The sequence below is a fragment of the Chinchilla lanigera genome, unplaced genomic scaffold (assembly GCF_000276665.1).
Source record: "Chinchilla lanigera isolate Chin_1 unplaced genomic scaffold, ChiLan1.0 scaffold00031, whole genome shotgun sequence".
NCBI lineage: Eukaryota > Metazoa > Chordata > Mammalia > Rodentia > Chinchillidae > Chinchilla > Chinchilla lanigera.
The window spans coordinates 14,873,943-14,888,545 of NW_004955432.1; the positions used below are offsets into that span (position 1 = coordinate 14,873,943).

At 40.5% G+C, this 14,603-nt stretch overlaps 1 protein-coding gene across 6 annotated transcripts in view; it reads left to right on the forward strand.

The window, feature by feature from the left end:
- Window positions 1-14,603, forward strand: part of Umad1 (UBAP1-MVB12-associated (UMA) domain containing 1) — a 209,919-nt gene that overhangs the window by 146,382 nt on the left and 48,934 nt on the right. For 5 of the 6 annotated variants that reach the window (XR_001234674.1, XM_013516062.1, XM_013516060.1 and 2 more), the window contains one exon: window positions 2,338-2,399. Coding sequence is in view for 5 of the 6 variants with exons in the window: in XM_013516062.1 (XP_013371516.1) it covers window positions 2,338-2,399 (62 nt within the window). In the remaining variant the exon portion in view is untranslated. Of the gene's footprint in view, window positions 1-2,337; window positions 2,400-3,396; window positions 4,421-14,603 lie in introns of those variants that run through there. The other variant, XM_013516063.1, reaches the window with a different exon arrangement.

Sequence of the window (14,603 nt, forward strand, 5' to 3'; positions counted from 1 at the left end):
GATTGCCATGAGGCCAAGCCCAGCCTGGGCTGTGTAGTGAGTTCAAAGCAAGCCTGAACTATAGCAAGACCCTGTCTCTAAAAACCAGAAAAAAAAAAAAAAGAAAAAGAAAAAGATAATGCTACAGTTCATGGAAATGATAAACTTTAAAATGTGGACACCTTGTGAATGCATTGGATTTAAGAGAATAAATATTTTATAAAAGTTGAGAAAAAAATAACTGAATTTTAGCTTGAAAAGTAATTCAGTAGAAAAAACTCAAAAATTATATTTCATTGTAATCTTATGATGTCATTTGTTTAGCTTTCATTTTGTGCTGTTGTTTTTGGAGAATAATCTTGCAGATGGAATTTCCTTGTAGTCATTGTCTTGAGTCATAGACATAGACACAGCATTTCATAAGCAGTGTTTCTGTAGTCGCTTCCAGGTGGACGTGGTGTGGGACATCGGGAACAATGGCAGATAACCGTTCTGATTTTTGACGCAGTCAGGAGAAATGGGAAAATATTGTGTAGAAGCACACCTTGAAATTAGAAAATGCCGAAGTGTAGATTCTGTGCTGGATGATTTTAGCCAAACACTGCGTTTGTGTAGTTATATGGGTAGCATACTGATCATTTTAGACGATGAGTTATCTGTCTAGAATGATTTGTCATGGGTTATGCACACACACCGGGGATATGCGGGGTGTGGTGAGGTATGTGCATTGTTAAACACAGCGCTGACGTCACTGTAGAGATTTGCTTTACCTTAGCTGTCCATGTGGCCTGTAGCTAAGCAAAGGAAACTGCTTGTACTCTGGTTTCTTGACCTATAAACTAGGGGTTATTATATCCCTAACTTTCAAAGAAAAGGGGATCTCTTTGAAAAAAAAAAAAAAAAAAAAGCTCTTCTAGATGTGCCAATAAGTGGTCAATCTAAGTCACTTAAAATCAATCAAAATAGTTGTTTGACATCCTGGATCACAAGAGTAGGTTAATTTCATTTTTCACTTACTAACAATTAAATTTGTAGACATAATCGCAAAGTTGCCAGTGGTTTTCCTTCAGTATGATTTTTGAAAAAAATTAACATTTTAACATTCAATAAATTGTCCCACGATCACGGATGACTAGGAACCATCTATCAAAGTGGTGTTTGATAAATTTGCTAAATAAACTTTCACAGATAGGTTGTAGAAGGAAGGCATTAATGTATCCTGAAGTACAGTTTTTATGAAATACCATTAACTTTTTAGTCACACATTTGTAGGTGAGAACCTACAAAGAGAAGCTTACCAGTTTGTTCACCTAATACTTATTGAACACTTACTATATGCTGGGCTGTGCCTGACCATGCTAATGTGGCCTGTAACTCCCAACGAAGCGGACAGACTGAAATACGCGTGGCAAGTCTGGATCCTTTGTCTTTCATATGGAAAAGTTAAGTTCAGCAAAGGTTTTCCTACTCGAAGGTAGACTTGTGACCTTCCTTACAGTCACAGACTCCTAACTGTTGACATCAGCCGGACCATCATGTGTCAGTGTGGTACCCTTGCCTGCTGTGGACATTTCTGAGCTGGCTCAATTTTGTGGGAAGAGCAATTTACGTGTTGCTAAATTAGCCTCTGCTTATGTTTCAGAGAGGTGGACTAATAGGCTGTCTATCTGTCATGTGTTAATCACCAGCCATTCGTGATGATTAATAAAGTAGGCCATTAATAAGTTAATTATGCTTATACTTGCCCAATTATGTTTGTATCTGTCTTATGCCTTTGAAGTCAGCTTTAGTCACAAGTTGGTGACTAATGCACCAGCTTCAGGAATCAGAGAATTAACTGAAGGTGAATTTATGCATCTGTCTAGTTCTTTCCTACAGTAAGGATCATGTGGCATTTGGTTAATTATTACATAGAATATACAGTACATGTCTACTCTGAGGCAAATCTAGTGATATATAAATACTTCAAAAGAATAAGCCATATGAAAAACGAATTCAGAGGACTATCAGTCATATCATAAAGAATTTGTATTGTAAAATAATTTGCCTTCTTCTCTTTAAGCCATAAGCTTTCTTAATTTATTTGAAATTGACTTGATCTAAAAATATGAATTCATTCAATTTTCCTTGAGTAAGCCTGTATAAAGTAGGATACATTTCTGGTGTAGGTCCTGTGTTTATGGATGTTTTATGAGAGCTGTAGAAGGTTACTATTCTTAAAAACCTGTCTGCTTTGTAACAAAGGAAATAATGGTGATTTTCATGTTATGAACATATAGTAACAAAAATGGTTCAAAACAATAAAAGAGAATTCAGTCTTCATGGCGTGCTTGAGTTTCTGTCATTTTTGCTTTGCAGGCGATAAACCAAATGAGCCAGGAGATAAAACTTCGGAAGCAGAAGACAGCCAACCTCTGGAGGTAAGTTAAATCCAGGTAAGAGTCCGATTGGGGTGAAGCAGAATTAGGCACCAGGGTTACATACTCTGAGGATAGATAGTACCTTCAGTCCCAGGTGTAAAGACAAGTGCCTAGAACCAAGAAACAGGTGATCTGCTCGGAGTCAGTAGATCCCAGTGTAGGGAGGAGTGACTTCCTAAGTGCTAAGATTTTCCTAGCACTGGAAATGGAAACTTCTGCTAAAAATTAAATAAAAAAAAGAAAAAAAGAAAAAAAAGGAATAGACCCCCTTTAGGAGTAGAGCCTCAAGTTTAAGCATCAGAGTTACTTTTAATTGAGTGATTATTTTGTAATCTTAAATAGACAATACATGAAACCATGGAAAAGACTTGAAGATAACCTATTCAGAACTATATTGCTTTGCTATTTCTAGCATCAGAGTATACTCTTGGATAATGCACTGTAGAAAGGAGAGGGTCTTTGTTCCTTTTACCTAAGAAAGCTATATTTTCTCCTTGAGGCCACTTGAAAATGTAATTAGGTGAGCTGGACATGGTAGTGCAGGACTCTAATCCCAGTGCTAGGGAGACTGAGGCAAGAGGATCCCTGGAGTTGCAGGCCTGAGCTACATAGTAAGACCCTATCTCAAAAAAAAAAAAAAAGGCAAGAAAAGAAAATGTAGTTAGGAGACTGTTACATGTTACATAGAAATATATTAACATTATTTAATCACTGAAATAATCACTTTTAAGGTGTATTAAGCCTTACTGGTAGAAAGATATCTGTGAATTTTGAAACTTTGTATGGGTAGTACACGTCTGTTTATACTCTACTTGTATACTTGTAGCATGAGCGGATAAATTAGGTGCCTAGCCAGTTTGATTCACCGTGGTGTCCCCAGTGCCTAGCCAAAGTAGGCTGTCCAGAAGATCTGTTAAATGGATAATTACTACCACAAGTTACATACAAGTAGCAGTAATATTTAAGATTTTTTCTTTTATATTTGTATTTTTCACAGCGAGCAAATGTCGTACAACTAAGAAAGAAACTTAAAGACATGATATATAAAGTAAATTCATAAAGATGAAGAAAAGAATCACTTTTCTGTAAAACTGCCTTCGTTCTGTTATTCATGTATACAACAAATATTTGTTAAGCATTGACTATACTAAAGGCCCTGTGCAAGGACTGAGTAGGTAGCGATGAGAGAAACAGATCGAAGAAGAAAGAGAAATGCCTGGCCTGTATTGACACAACTTGGTCTCTTTCCTTTATTCAAACGTTCAGGGCGTGCCAACCACGAGTGGCCTCTTTGATGGAAATAAAGGTTGATATACTTTGGAAGTAAACGCTAGGTTCAGTGCTCATCCCTGATTACTTGTGTTTAATTGCTTGGTGTCTTCAGGCTGCTGTTCCAAAGTGCCAAATATCTGGTGACATAAACAATTTATTTCTCTAAGATCAAGGTGCTGGCAAATCTGGTATCTGGGAAGGGCTTGCTTTTTGGTTTTCTCCTTCTGCTTGGGTCCCCGTGGGGAAGATGTGCTGTCTCTCTAGTCCCTTCTGAGGGGACTAATTCCACTGGTGGAATTCCATATTTCTGAGTAGTCACAGCCCGAAGGCCACACCTCCTACTGCTCCCATCCTGAGGATTTGGTTTCAACATTTGCAACTGGGGGAGGAGTCCAGACCATGGCATTTGTGTGACTCACGGAACGTGTCTGCAGACCTCAATTATTTTTTCAAGGTTGATTGACTGATAAAAAGAATTCCAAATTCAGAAGTGCTCTCTGGGTAGCTTCTGGCTTGGGAGGACAGTGTCTGCCATTGCAGGGCTCACTGATGCAGCAAAGAAGAAACAGACCCTGTGCAGGGCACCCCGAGTTTGAATCACACAGCAAGAAGATAATAACAAAATGCTTCTAGAGGCAGTATATGTTTTGCCACAGAAAATCCAAATAATCATTTATTTTTACCATACACATCTAAAGGGGAATTTATTATTCTTCTCTCTTAAAAACACAAAAATCAAAACATTGCTGACCACTCTGTACCCACATACCTTTTTTTCTTTTTCTTTTTTTTTTTGTCTTTTTGAGACAGGGTCTTGCTATGCAGCTCAGGCTGCCCTTGAGCTCTCTTTGTAGCCCAGGCTGGTCTCGAACTTGGAACGATCCTCCTGCCTCAGCCTCCCGAGTGCTGGGATTACAGGCGTGCGCCCCCACGCCCGGCTTGTACCCCCATACCTTGATGCAGTCAAGGCAAGTCTTACCAGTCTCCTGGCTTTAAATTCCCTGGGGAGGCTGGTCTTAGGTACTTTCCTCATGGCCAGAAGCAAATACCGATCCCCACAACGTACAGGAGGAGAGGATTATTTTGGTTCATGTGTGAGAAGTTGCAGCCTTTGCACGGTCAGCGGGCTCCGGGTTAAATTCATTCCTTGCGTAGTCAGCCGGCCCAGGGGGAAGTGGTGGTGGAAGGAATGCTGACGGAGGGAGGAGGCTGCTCACCTTTCGGCATCCAGGGAGCAGACAGCAGAGATGCCCAGCCGGGAGAAAGCTGTTCCCTTCCACATCACCCCCAGGGCCCCGGCTCTTCCCACCAGAGCCCCCTCCCCACACCGCGCCAGCTGTGGTGCCCTGTGCTCTCACGCTGGCCGCGGCCCCACCCTGGAGGCCATCCAGATGCAAACCGAAGCGAGGCGCATGCGGCCTCCGGAATTCCTCCGGCCAAACCTGTCTCTTAAGTTCTAGACTGTATCCAGTTGCCTGCATTACTTACAAGTTTTTAAACATTTCATTCTTGTTTGACCGCGGAAGAACTGTTGATTCCTGACCCCCGCACTCCGAAGCTTCTTTCTGTAGAAGTGTCTGTCGTCCCCGTTTAGCGTCACTGCGCTCTGCGTGGTGGTTTAGAATTGAAGCCCCTGGGATACCCCTGGCCCCTGTTCCCACATACAGCCTCTGGGCAAGCCTTGCCATTTTAACCTCCGCGTCTGGAACCTGCTTCCTGACGCCGTTCCTTTGAGAACAATCTCAGCCATGACTTTTACCAGGACGCTCCGCGTGCATTCTTCCCCCGTGTAGGGGAAAGGACGCCTGAGGTATCTACACTTTGGTTCGGGCTGTCGCGGGTATGATTTCCGGGGGAATGAAGTCCACGGGGCAAGGCTTCGGAGCCTGCACACCTCGCCGGTCTCCGTGTAAACAGCTGGTGGAACCAGCGTCTGTACGGCTGGCGTAAGTCCCTCCTGTCGCCGAGGCTGTGCCTGGCGCACGGCCGCTGTTGTGTACTTCTGTGTGAACGTGGACTGCCGCGCGGGCTGGGAGACTAAGGGGCGCAGCCCTGCTTCAGAACGGGGAGCCCAGGGCCCTGGGTGTCCAGCGAGGGGCTGCCGAGCGCAAAGGCGTGTCCAGACGTTTCCACGACCCCGAGGTCTGTCTCTTCCTGAGACGGCTCGAATCTCAGTGACCCTCACCAGTCTGCACTGGTGACAAGGCACCCGTAAATCCATTCTCCACGTAGCAGGCGAAAACGTCACTCGGGTCTCATCACTTCTTTTATGTTTGTTTGTTTGTTTGTTTTTGAGGCAGGGTCTTGCTATGCAGTTCAGGCTGGCCTCGAGCTCACTTTGTAGCCCAGGCTGGCCTCGAGCTCCCAACGATCCTCCTGCCTCAGCCTCCCGAATGCTGGTGTTATAGGCGTGCCCCACCACGCCCGGCTTCGCATCGCTTCCTGCCTTAAAATCTGCTGAGAACCACTGCAAGGTGAATGGACACAGCTTTCTCATAGGGGCTACCAAGAGTTCCGTCCGCTGCCCCGCAGGGCCGGGTACGCCAGCCGCCCTCCCACCCGCGATGCTGCTGCGTTTTCTCCTCTCGGCCTCGTTTTGCGAGCCATCTCCCGCTTCGCCACCAGAGCTTCGCTCACTCTCCATTATCATCCAAGGGTGGCTGGTCCTGACGCCCTCTGCGGAGGAGCCCCTCCCCCAGCACCGGCACCCCACGTCGGAACCGATGGCCATGGTTTCACTGGGCGTCCACACCTGCCAAAGGCAAGGCACATGTAGCCTGTCAGGTCCTTGACTCTACCCGAGCCCTTCCGCATCTGTTTTCTCCCTACCCGGCTATGTGCTCATCTGCTCACAGATTATTATTTCATGAGGAGTTTCTCTCTAAAAAAGCACCACAGCTGTTGTTACTTTTGTTTTGTTTTGTTTTGTTTTTTGGTACTGAGAACAGAAGTCAGGACCTTGCGCTTGCCAGGCAGGCGCTTGTGCCACTGAGCTGTACCCCCGGCCCTTGTTGTTACTTCTGTATATCCCCTAAACCCTGTTCAAAAATGTCACGTCTTTTGCGACTCTTTTTCCCTCTGTGCCCTCTCATTACTTACACTGTCTTCTACAGCTTCACTCTGACTGGAGTTCCTACAGGGTGAGAAGTACACCTTAATTAAAGCGTGCCAGCCTCGGCTACTCCCAGACTGCTAGACAGGAGAGGTTGCGTGGATAAATCCCTGTCAGTGAGTCGGGGATAAATGACCCGGTAACTGGTCCTCTTAAATTTTTTCATTCAATTCTTTTTCCCCTCTTTATATGATAGACACACAGTTCTAACTTTTCTCACTGTGAAAAAGTGTGTTTTTTGTTTGTTTGTTTGTTTGTTTGTCTTTTTGAGACGGTGTCTTGCTGTGCAGTTCAGGCTGGCCTTGAGCTCACTTGGTAGTCCAGGATGGTCTCAGACTTGCAACAATCCTCCTGCCTCAGCCTCCCGAGTGCTGAGATTACAGGCGTGCACCACCATGCCCGGCTCGAAAATATTTTGTTAAATAGCCTGTTATATTTTTTCTTACACTTCATATAAACCATATTTTAAAAACATGTGTTTTAAAACCATGTTCGCTATCCAAGTACATCTCTCAACATAAAATTCTAATATCTAGGTGGACTCCAGTGTGGAAAGGAGATCTGGTTTGGGCACCAGATAATTTTCAGACTGCATTATGAGTTATTTAACACATTCACACAATGTCCATGAAAAACAGCATATTTATTAGTTAACTTATTAATTAACTAGAGCTTTGTATTTTGTGAAATTGACAATAATATAGTGTGAATTCCAGAAAATCATCATTTCTCAGTACTTCTTAAAGGGTTTTTCTCCTTCACTCCCCCTCCTAAATTAGTATAGGGTTTCCCTCACAGATTACTCAAATTAGTTAATACTGTTTCTACCTTGTCAGTTCCCTATCTGTAATCCAAAGCAAAGATCAAATTAGTTAATACTGTTTATACCTCGCAGTTCCTTCCGTGTTATCCTAAGCTGTTATCACCAAAAATAGAGTAATTTAAGGAAACATCGTGAAGCTCTATAGCCATCAAAATATAATTTTCTAAAATTGTGTTTCAACCTGTGTTTCAAGAGCCATTGTTCATTTCCAACAGATCCACCATATTGTTGGGGTACAGCAGGAGCTCTGATGAACCCATGTTTGGGCTTATTAAAATTGAAGTCATCAGACTACAGTACTTGGGGGGAAGAGTTATAATTTGAACTAATTATCAATTAGTGGGTTATCCACATCCTTCTGTTCTTTTTCTCTTGTTGCCCTTCTGGGTAAATTCGATAGAGAGCTGTAATATAGTGGCTACTTACTGTCTTCTGCTAGTCTAGTGGCCTACTGCTCACAGCTCGGGGTACACCCGCAAACTTGGATGGAGGTTGGCTTTGAGCGTTTGCCGTAACAACTCATCTCTTAAGAGAATAAACATTACAAGTAAGCAAATATCACTCTACTTTGCAATGCTAGAAACTGTTATCCGTTGTGAAAACTGAAACCATATTCATTAACTTCCTTTATATCTACCTTTGCATATTCCACTTAATGAGGAGACGTGTTCTTTCCGGTTTTGTAGTTATATTAGGGGAGTTGTAAATGTGTAAATTTCAGTTTTTTAATATAATTTTATACAATTTTGGTGGCTATGTATTTTAACCTACTTTTAAAAGTTATTTTTAGTTTTTTATTTATTTATAAGAAATTTAAATTGCTTACATTTGTAACTGTAGAAACTTTTTAAAAATTGCACTTACTCATGCTCTGTAAAACTGAGGAATATTTCTATTTTCTTCCTGGCCTACACATAATAAAATATAAAAACAAGCCAATAAAAAACTCCCCACAAAGCCATAATTCCACTTATGTATTTATCTTGAGTGATAACTAATTCACATATGCATATGGAGACACATAAAATAATAACTAACAGATGGTATAGCCACAAAGGAGGATTTATAAAGATTATTATCAGCTGGTGGTATTGAGGTACTCCCGTGGTTATCCTGACAGAAGACACAAAAATTATTTATAGTAATAAACTTTGGCACTAATACTCCCCTAACTTCTGTCATCCAAAGCAGCTTATTGCATATTTAATAGAAGGTTCTTAGTGAAGACCTAAAACAGTCTCATAGCCAAGCTGTACTACGTTATTTAATGGACAACAGTTGCAAAAGACATAATTAAGGTAGTAGCAATAAGAAAAGCTGATTTGCTAAAGGCAGTAAGTGCATGCTAGTAGAATCCCTGGAAGTGAAGTGAACATTTGGAATACATCTCTCTATTTATCCAGGTGATTTCAAGTGTATTTCTCAACCTAGCATACAATGGTAATTTTTTTTTTTTTTTTTTGGTACCTGGAATCGAACTCTGGACCTTATGCTTGCCAGGCAGGTGCTTATGCCACTGAGCTATATCCCCAGTGCACAACGGTCATTTTATAACACACTTTTAAACAAGAGTTCAACTTCTTTTAAACTATTTGGGTATGGAAGCTGCATTGTGTGTTTGTAAATATTTTAGTTATATACAGAGTTAACAGTTCAGTGATTCTGTGGGCAGAAGTTCATTTTTAAAAGTTGATTCCTGAAAATTGTGATTTTTACTTAACAAATAATAATTGTATATATTTATTAAGTATAATGTGCTTTGATACATGTTTAAAAGGTGCAGTGATTAAATCATTAACAAATCTCTCAACTCATTTTTATGTTGTGAAAACATTCAAAATCCACTCTTAGCAATTTCACAATATGTAGAAAATTATTACTGATAGTCATATTCTATGCAAAAGAATAATACTACTTATTAGATAGAATATTATCTCTTTACTATAGTCACAATTCTTTGTTTTTTTGGTACTGGGACTCGAACTCAGGACTTTGCGCTTGTCAGGCAGAAGCTTGTGCCACTGAGTTATATCCCCAGCTGTAGTTGCAATTCTATAGAATAAAATAGCTTATTTGTTCTGTGTACCTGACATGATGTACCCTCTAACCAAAATCTCCCCTTTCCCTAGTCACCCCTTTTACACAGCCTAAAAGTTGATTTTAATGAAAAGATATGAGATACACATATTATGAAATATGCTGATTTTTCTTCTGATGTATTTTCATACTTACATCTTTTCACAGAGCTACCAGAGTCTTAGACCTTGTGGAAACTAATTTCCTCATTGTTCTTATTTCAGATGGTTATTGAAGTAATGAAGATATCCTTGAGCTTTGTCAGTCTCAGTGTAGATTTTGGTTGCCACTCCTTAAAGAAAAAAACTGTTCTTTAAAAGCAGACTACAGTTAGCCCACTGAAGAGTGGGTCTGCTGTGGGGAAGAGAGCTGAGAATGCCTGAGAGAAAAGAGATTGGAGAGAGAGAGTCTCAAGAAAAATTCTCTGCATAGTAACATTCACCCACTGAATGCCCAGATTCAGCTTAAACAATTTTTTAGTATTACATGGTATATCTTAGGGGTGCACGATTATGAAACATTTATTCTCAAAAGATTATCTTAATCCAAATACAGATATAAGGGATATTAATAGTGAAGGCAATTTCAGTTGGTACAACCATTTTTGGAAAGCATTTTGGCAGCAGGTATTAAGAGCTATGAAGATGTTAATACACTTTGACAGTATTTCCACTTTTAATATTGCATTCTAAGAAAGTTTTAAGTTCACAAGTTCTGTGTGCAAAAAAGATGAAATATTCACTCAGTGTAATATTTTGTTTTCATAAATGGCATTGATGAGCTTGCAATAAGACAGATATTCGGTTTCATAATTTCAGTTAAAGTATGATATCCAGAATTGTAAATGCAGTATGATTGCTGCTTTGTAAAAATAAGAAAAAAACATGATATATGATATATGAAAATACTAAGAATACTTACAATGAAGATGACACGTATAGGTGAAATCATTCTTTCTGGAGTTTTAATCTTCTAATTTGTCTTTAATGAGTGTATCTTGTTTTTTACTTCTTTTTTTTTTTTTTGGATTTTTTCCGGTACCGGGAACCGAGCTCATGACCTTGCACTTGCCAGGCAGGCACTGTGCCGCTGAGCTAAATCCCCAGCCCGCATCTTGTTTTTTAAATAATCGTAATTATAATGGTGGTGGTTAGAAAACAATGCACTCAAAGACAGTTTTGTACTAATAAAAAATAAAAATTGAAAAAAGCTATTGAGGCTGATCTTCCAGGAGATAAATGTGTTGTTCTGTGCCTGGCTCATGTAGGCTTAAGATCTCTTTGTGGATCACAGACCACATCTGATCACATTTTACCCACTGTCTGCCCCCTGTCACCCAGGGACTTTTCAACAAGGAGAAGAGTAAGATGACTCAGAGGTTATTTTTCAATCTCTTTGGAAATAGCATGGCCCAAACTTTTCTAGTTAATCAACTCCAATGTCATTATCATTGTATTTTTTTTTCTGTACCAGGAATTGAACTCAGAACCTTGTGCTTGCCGAGCAGGTGCTTGTGCTGCTGAGCTATATCCCAGGCTCACTGCATTATTTTGAAAGCATATTTTTTTTCCCTAAAAAGATTGTGGGCTACTGATTTGAACATGTGTTTGTCTAAAAAAAATCTTACTTCATATATATATATATATATATATATATATGGTGCTGGGATTCCATTTAAAGATATTTTCTACCTTTAAAATAGTTACATTTTAAGAATATAGTTTTATCAGAAAAGTATCAGGAGTTTTGTCCCTTGCTTCTCCTAAAATAAAACCTTTTTCAGAATTTCTGATTTCTTCTCACAGTGGAGCACAGTTAGATTATTGCTTGTCAAATAAAGAGTAAATCTTACTTTGTGATGTTTTTATCCCCTTATGCAAATCAAGATACCTTGGGGAAGATTTTGGAGGATACATGCCTCCAAACATTATTTGTGTCTGAGTTGCTGGCCTATATAATACAGTAAGAAGTACACCTTTTCTGTGCCGCTGTGCCTATTGACTGTGTAAGTTAGGTTAAGGTGCAAAGTTTCTCTTCCACTTCAGTCTTGGTCTGTGCAATGGGTGTGGCTTGTCTGAGATCCCTTCCTACCCAGAAGTCATGGTTGTTTACCTCTTTGGAAAGTTAAATGACATTTTGCCACCAAATATCAATTATTCTTGGGGGTCAGGTGCTGCTAGGAATTGAACCCCAGACCTCACACATATTAGAAAAGTGCTCTACCACTGAGCTACTTCTTCAAGCCTTGAACAGCAGTCTTTCTGCTACTGCTTTGGTAGCGGTTTGTAGGAAGTGATCTGCTGCGTAACGAAGAGATTTGAAGCTTTATGCTTCAGGAGCACTGCGGCAGTCCTTGGCAGGTAAACTGTCACTTCGGTCACCTTTGTTGCCACTGAGAGACTGAACTGGGAAATGGTGAATGCAGCCACTGGTGAAGAACAATCAAAAACCTTCATTTTACATAAGTCTATAGATTCGCGCCTTTCATATTTGAACGTCAGATTAGCATAGATTATTTGCCCCAAGCACCGCCACGATGAATTAACCTATGACCTACATATCAGTGTTTGTGTAGGTCTTTTACTTAACTTCACGTTGTACTTTTTTGCTGCCCCTACGTCTGTTTCCTAATTTTAGCTTTGCTGGGAAAAAGTACAAACGAGAGGTCATAATTCTGCTGCTTCCTTCTGGCTTCCATTAGGGTTAACTAGCACACTGAAACACAGCGTTCATTCATCGCAGCCAGCGGGTCCGGCCGCGTGAGGTGTGTGAGAGCGGCCTCTGTTCCCGTCCCAAATGCACATATGGTGCGGGAGGGCGGTGATGTGGGTTTTACGCAGTGTTTCTGCTCGTGTTCACAGTCTGTTGTTCAGCAGCAATTATTCCCTGCCAGAAACCTGCTAACCCGCTGCTTTTGTAGCTCTGCTTGGTGAAGCTATGTAGCTTAAATGACCACCTTGATATTTATTTTAACTTCAGTGCTCTTTTTTTGTTAAAGCTGTTCAATGTTTACTGCCCACCTCAGCTGTTGATCGGTTCTAATTGATTGCAATTACAATCAGAGAACCAGAGCCTTGTAACTGCATGGCTTGGAGCTACACTGGATCCAATATATGTGTTAAATATATATGTTTGGAAGGAAAAATGAAAATATGTAAATATTAGCATTTTGCTTATCAAATCTAATTTTCTATTTCCAGTTCAGAGATCATTTTTTAAAAAAAATCTTATAGATTATTTTGTTTATATTTTGGTAGTCATCCTTTTGTCATTGTTTCTGCTTTTCACTTTTGAATGTTTAAAAATCCTCACAAAATCAGCAGGGCGAGAGGCCCATGGTGGGAGAACAACTGTTCCCTATTTCCCACAGCCATCTTTTTCTTAATCCTGTTTTTTAATTAGTAGCAAGCGGTCCTTGTTTTGTCCTGCATTTGTTCGTATTAGCCTAACTTCTTGAGGCTATATACAGGTTAAATCACACAGCAACTATATATGTGATGTCTTCTCACAAACAGATTCCTTCTTGAAGGATAAATTTCGTCTGAATCTTCAGGTCCTGGAAGAGTAGCAGGCAGGTATGTACTTAGTCTAACTGACATTACCTGGATATTCCACTTTGTACTTTAGGAAGGATTGCTTTTCTGATAAACGAGGGTACCAGCATGCATACAGGGAAAAATTATATTTCAATTAAGCTCAGTTATATTTACTTAGGTTTTACATTTCTTTTGAGCCTTACCAGGCCACATTCCTATGTGATTGGTCTTTTTCTTTGTTTTTAATGGATGTCTGTGTTCACCCTTACTTGTTCAACGGTGGAGACTGATTTTCTCCATGCAAGGACAGTTGAATGTCTGCTTTGGAGGTGTCTTGTTTTCAGGAACATTCCTTTCACACATCATCATTATGGGTATGAGTCCATAAATTGCCTCTAAAGCCAGTTATATAATAGATGCATGGCTGTGCTAGAACCTCCTAGTATAAAACCTAAAAGATAAAAATTTTTGAGGTAATAGCAGCTCACGTTTTCTCTGTCTTTTTATGCCACTTGGAGAGTGGGGAGCAAGGGGTGTCATGTAACATCTGTAAATACACAATGACAGTGGACTGAAGTGTTTAATTTTTTAAAAAGTCCATGAAATCCTTCTCAGAACCTCCCCTGCTCCCTCTGGTCCTGAGGACCAGAGCTTCAAGCTTGGTAGGGAAGTTCTGCACCACTGAGCTACATCTCTAGCCTTCTTAGAAATTCTGAACTGCAAAGAATCAGCACATGGTTGCATGGCTCTACTACTTGAGTTGTTTTCTGTCGGAGAATAGTTAGAAGTGCATGGAACTTATTGGTCCTTAAAGATAGTCTGGGGTTTATTACTCAAGAAGCCTTTTGGAGAGCTATATATGTAACTACACTGCAGTTCCTTGGTCCTACACAGATTGCCTTCTCTTAACTGCTTTCAGCTTGACTGAATAACTGTAAGAAACTGTTGTGTGAAATTTAGACATTTATCCTGGAGATATTATTGACATAGTCTACCACATTCAGTACTTTCCCTCTGTGAAGTCACACTTTGTTCTTCCGTTTTCTCATTGCTTTTGTGTTGACTGAAGATTTTTTTTAAGGTGAGAATAGTCTCTTTTTGTCAGTTATTGAGATTTTGTACCCAATTTTTTCATTTTCCTTGGTGAAGAGAAAGCTCAGAGCAGCCAGGTGTGGTGGTGCACGCCTGTAATCCCAGCACTCAGGAGGCTGAGGCAGGAGGATCATTGTGAGTTTGAGACCAGCCTGGGCTACAAAGTGAGCTCAAGACTAGCCTAAACTGCATAGTGAGACCTTGTCTCAAAGAGTGGGGGGAAACAGTCCTAAATTGTTAGGCTTTTTAGGACCTCACGGGATAGGTATCTGCATACTTTATTATGTTCTTCT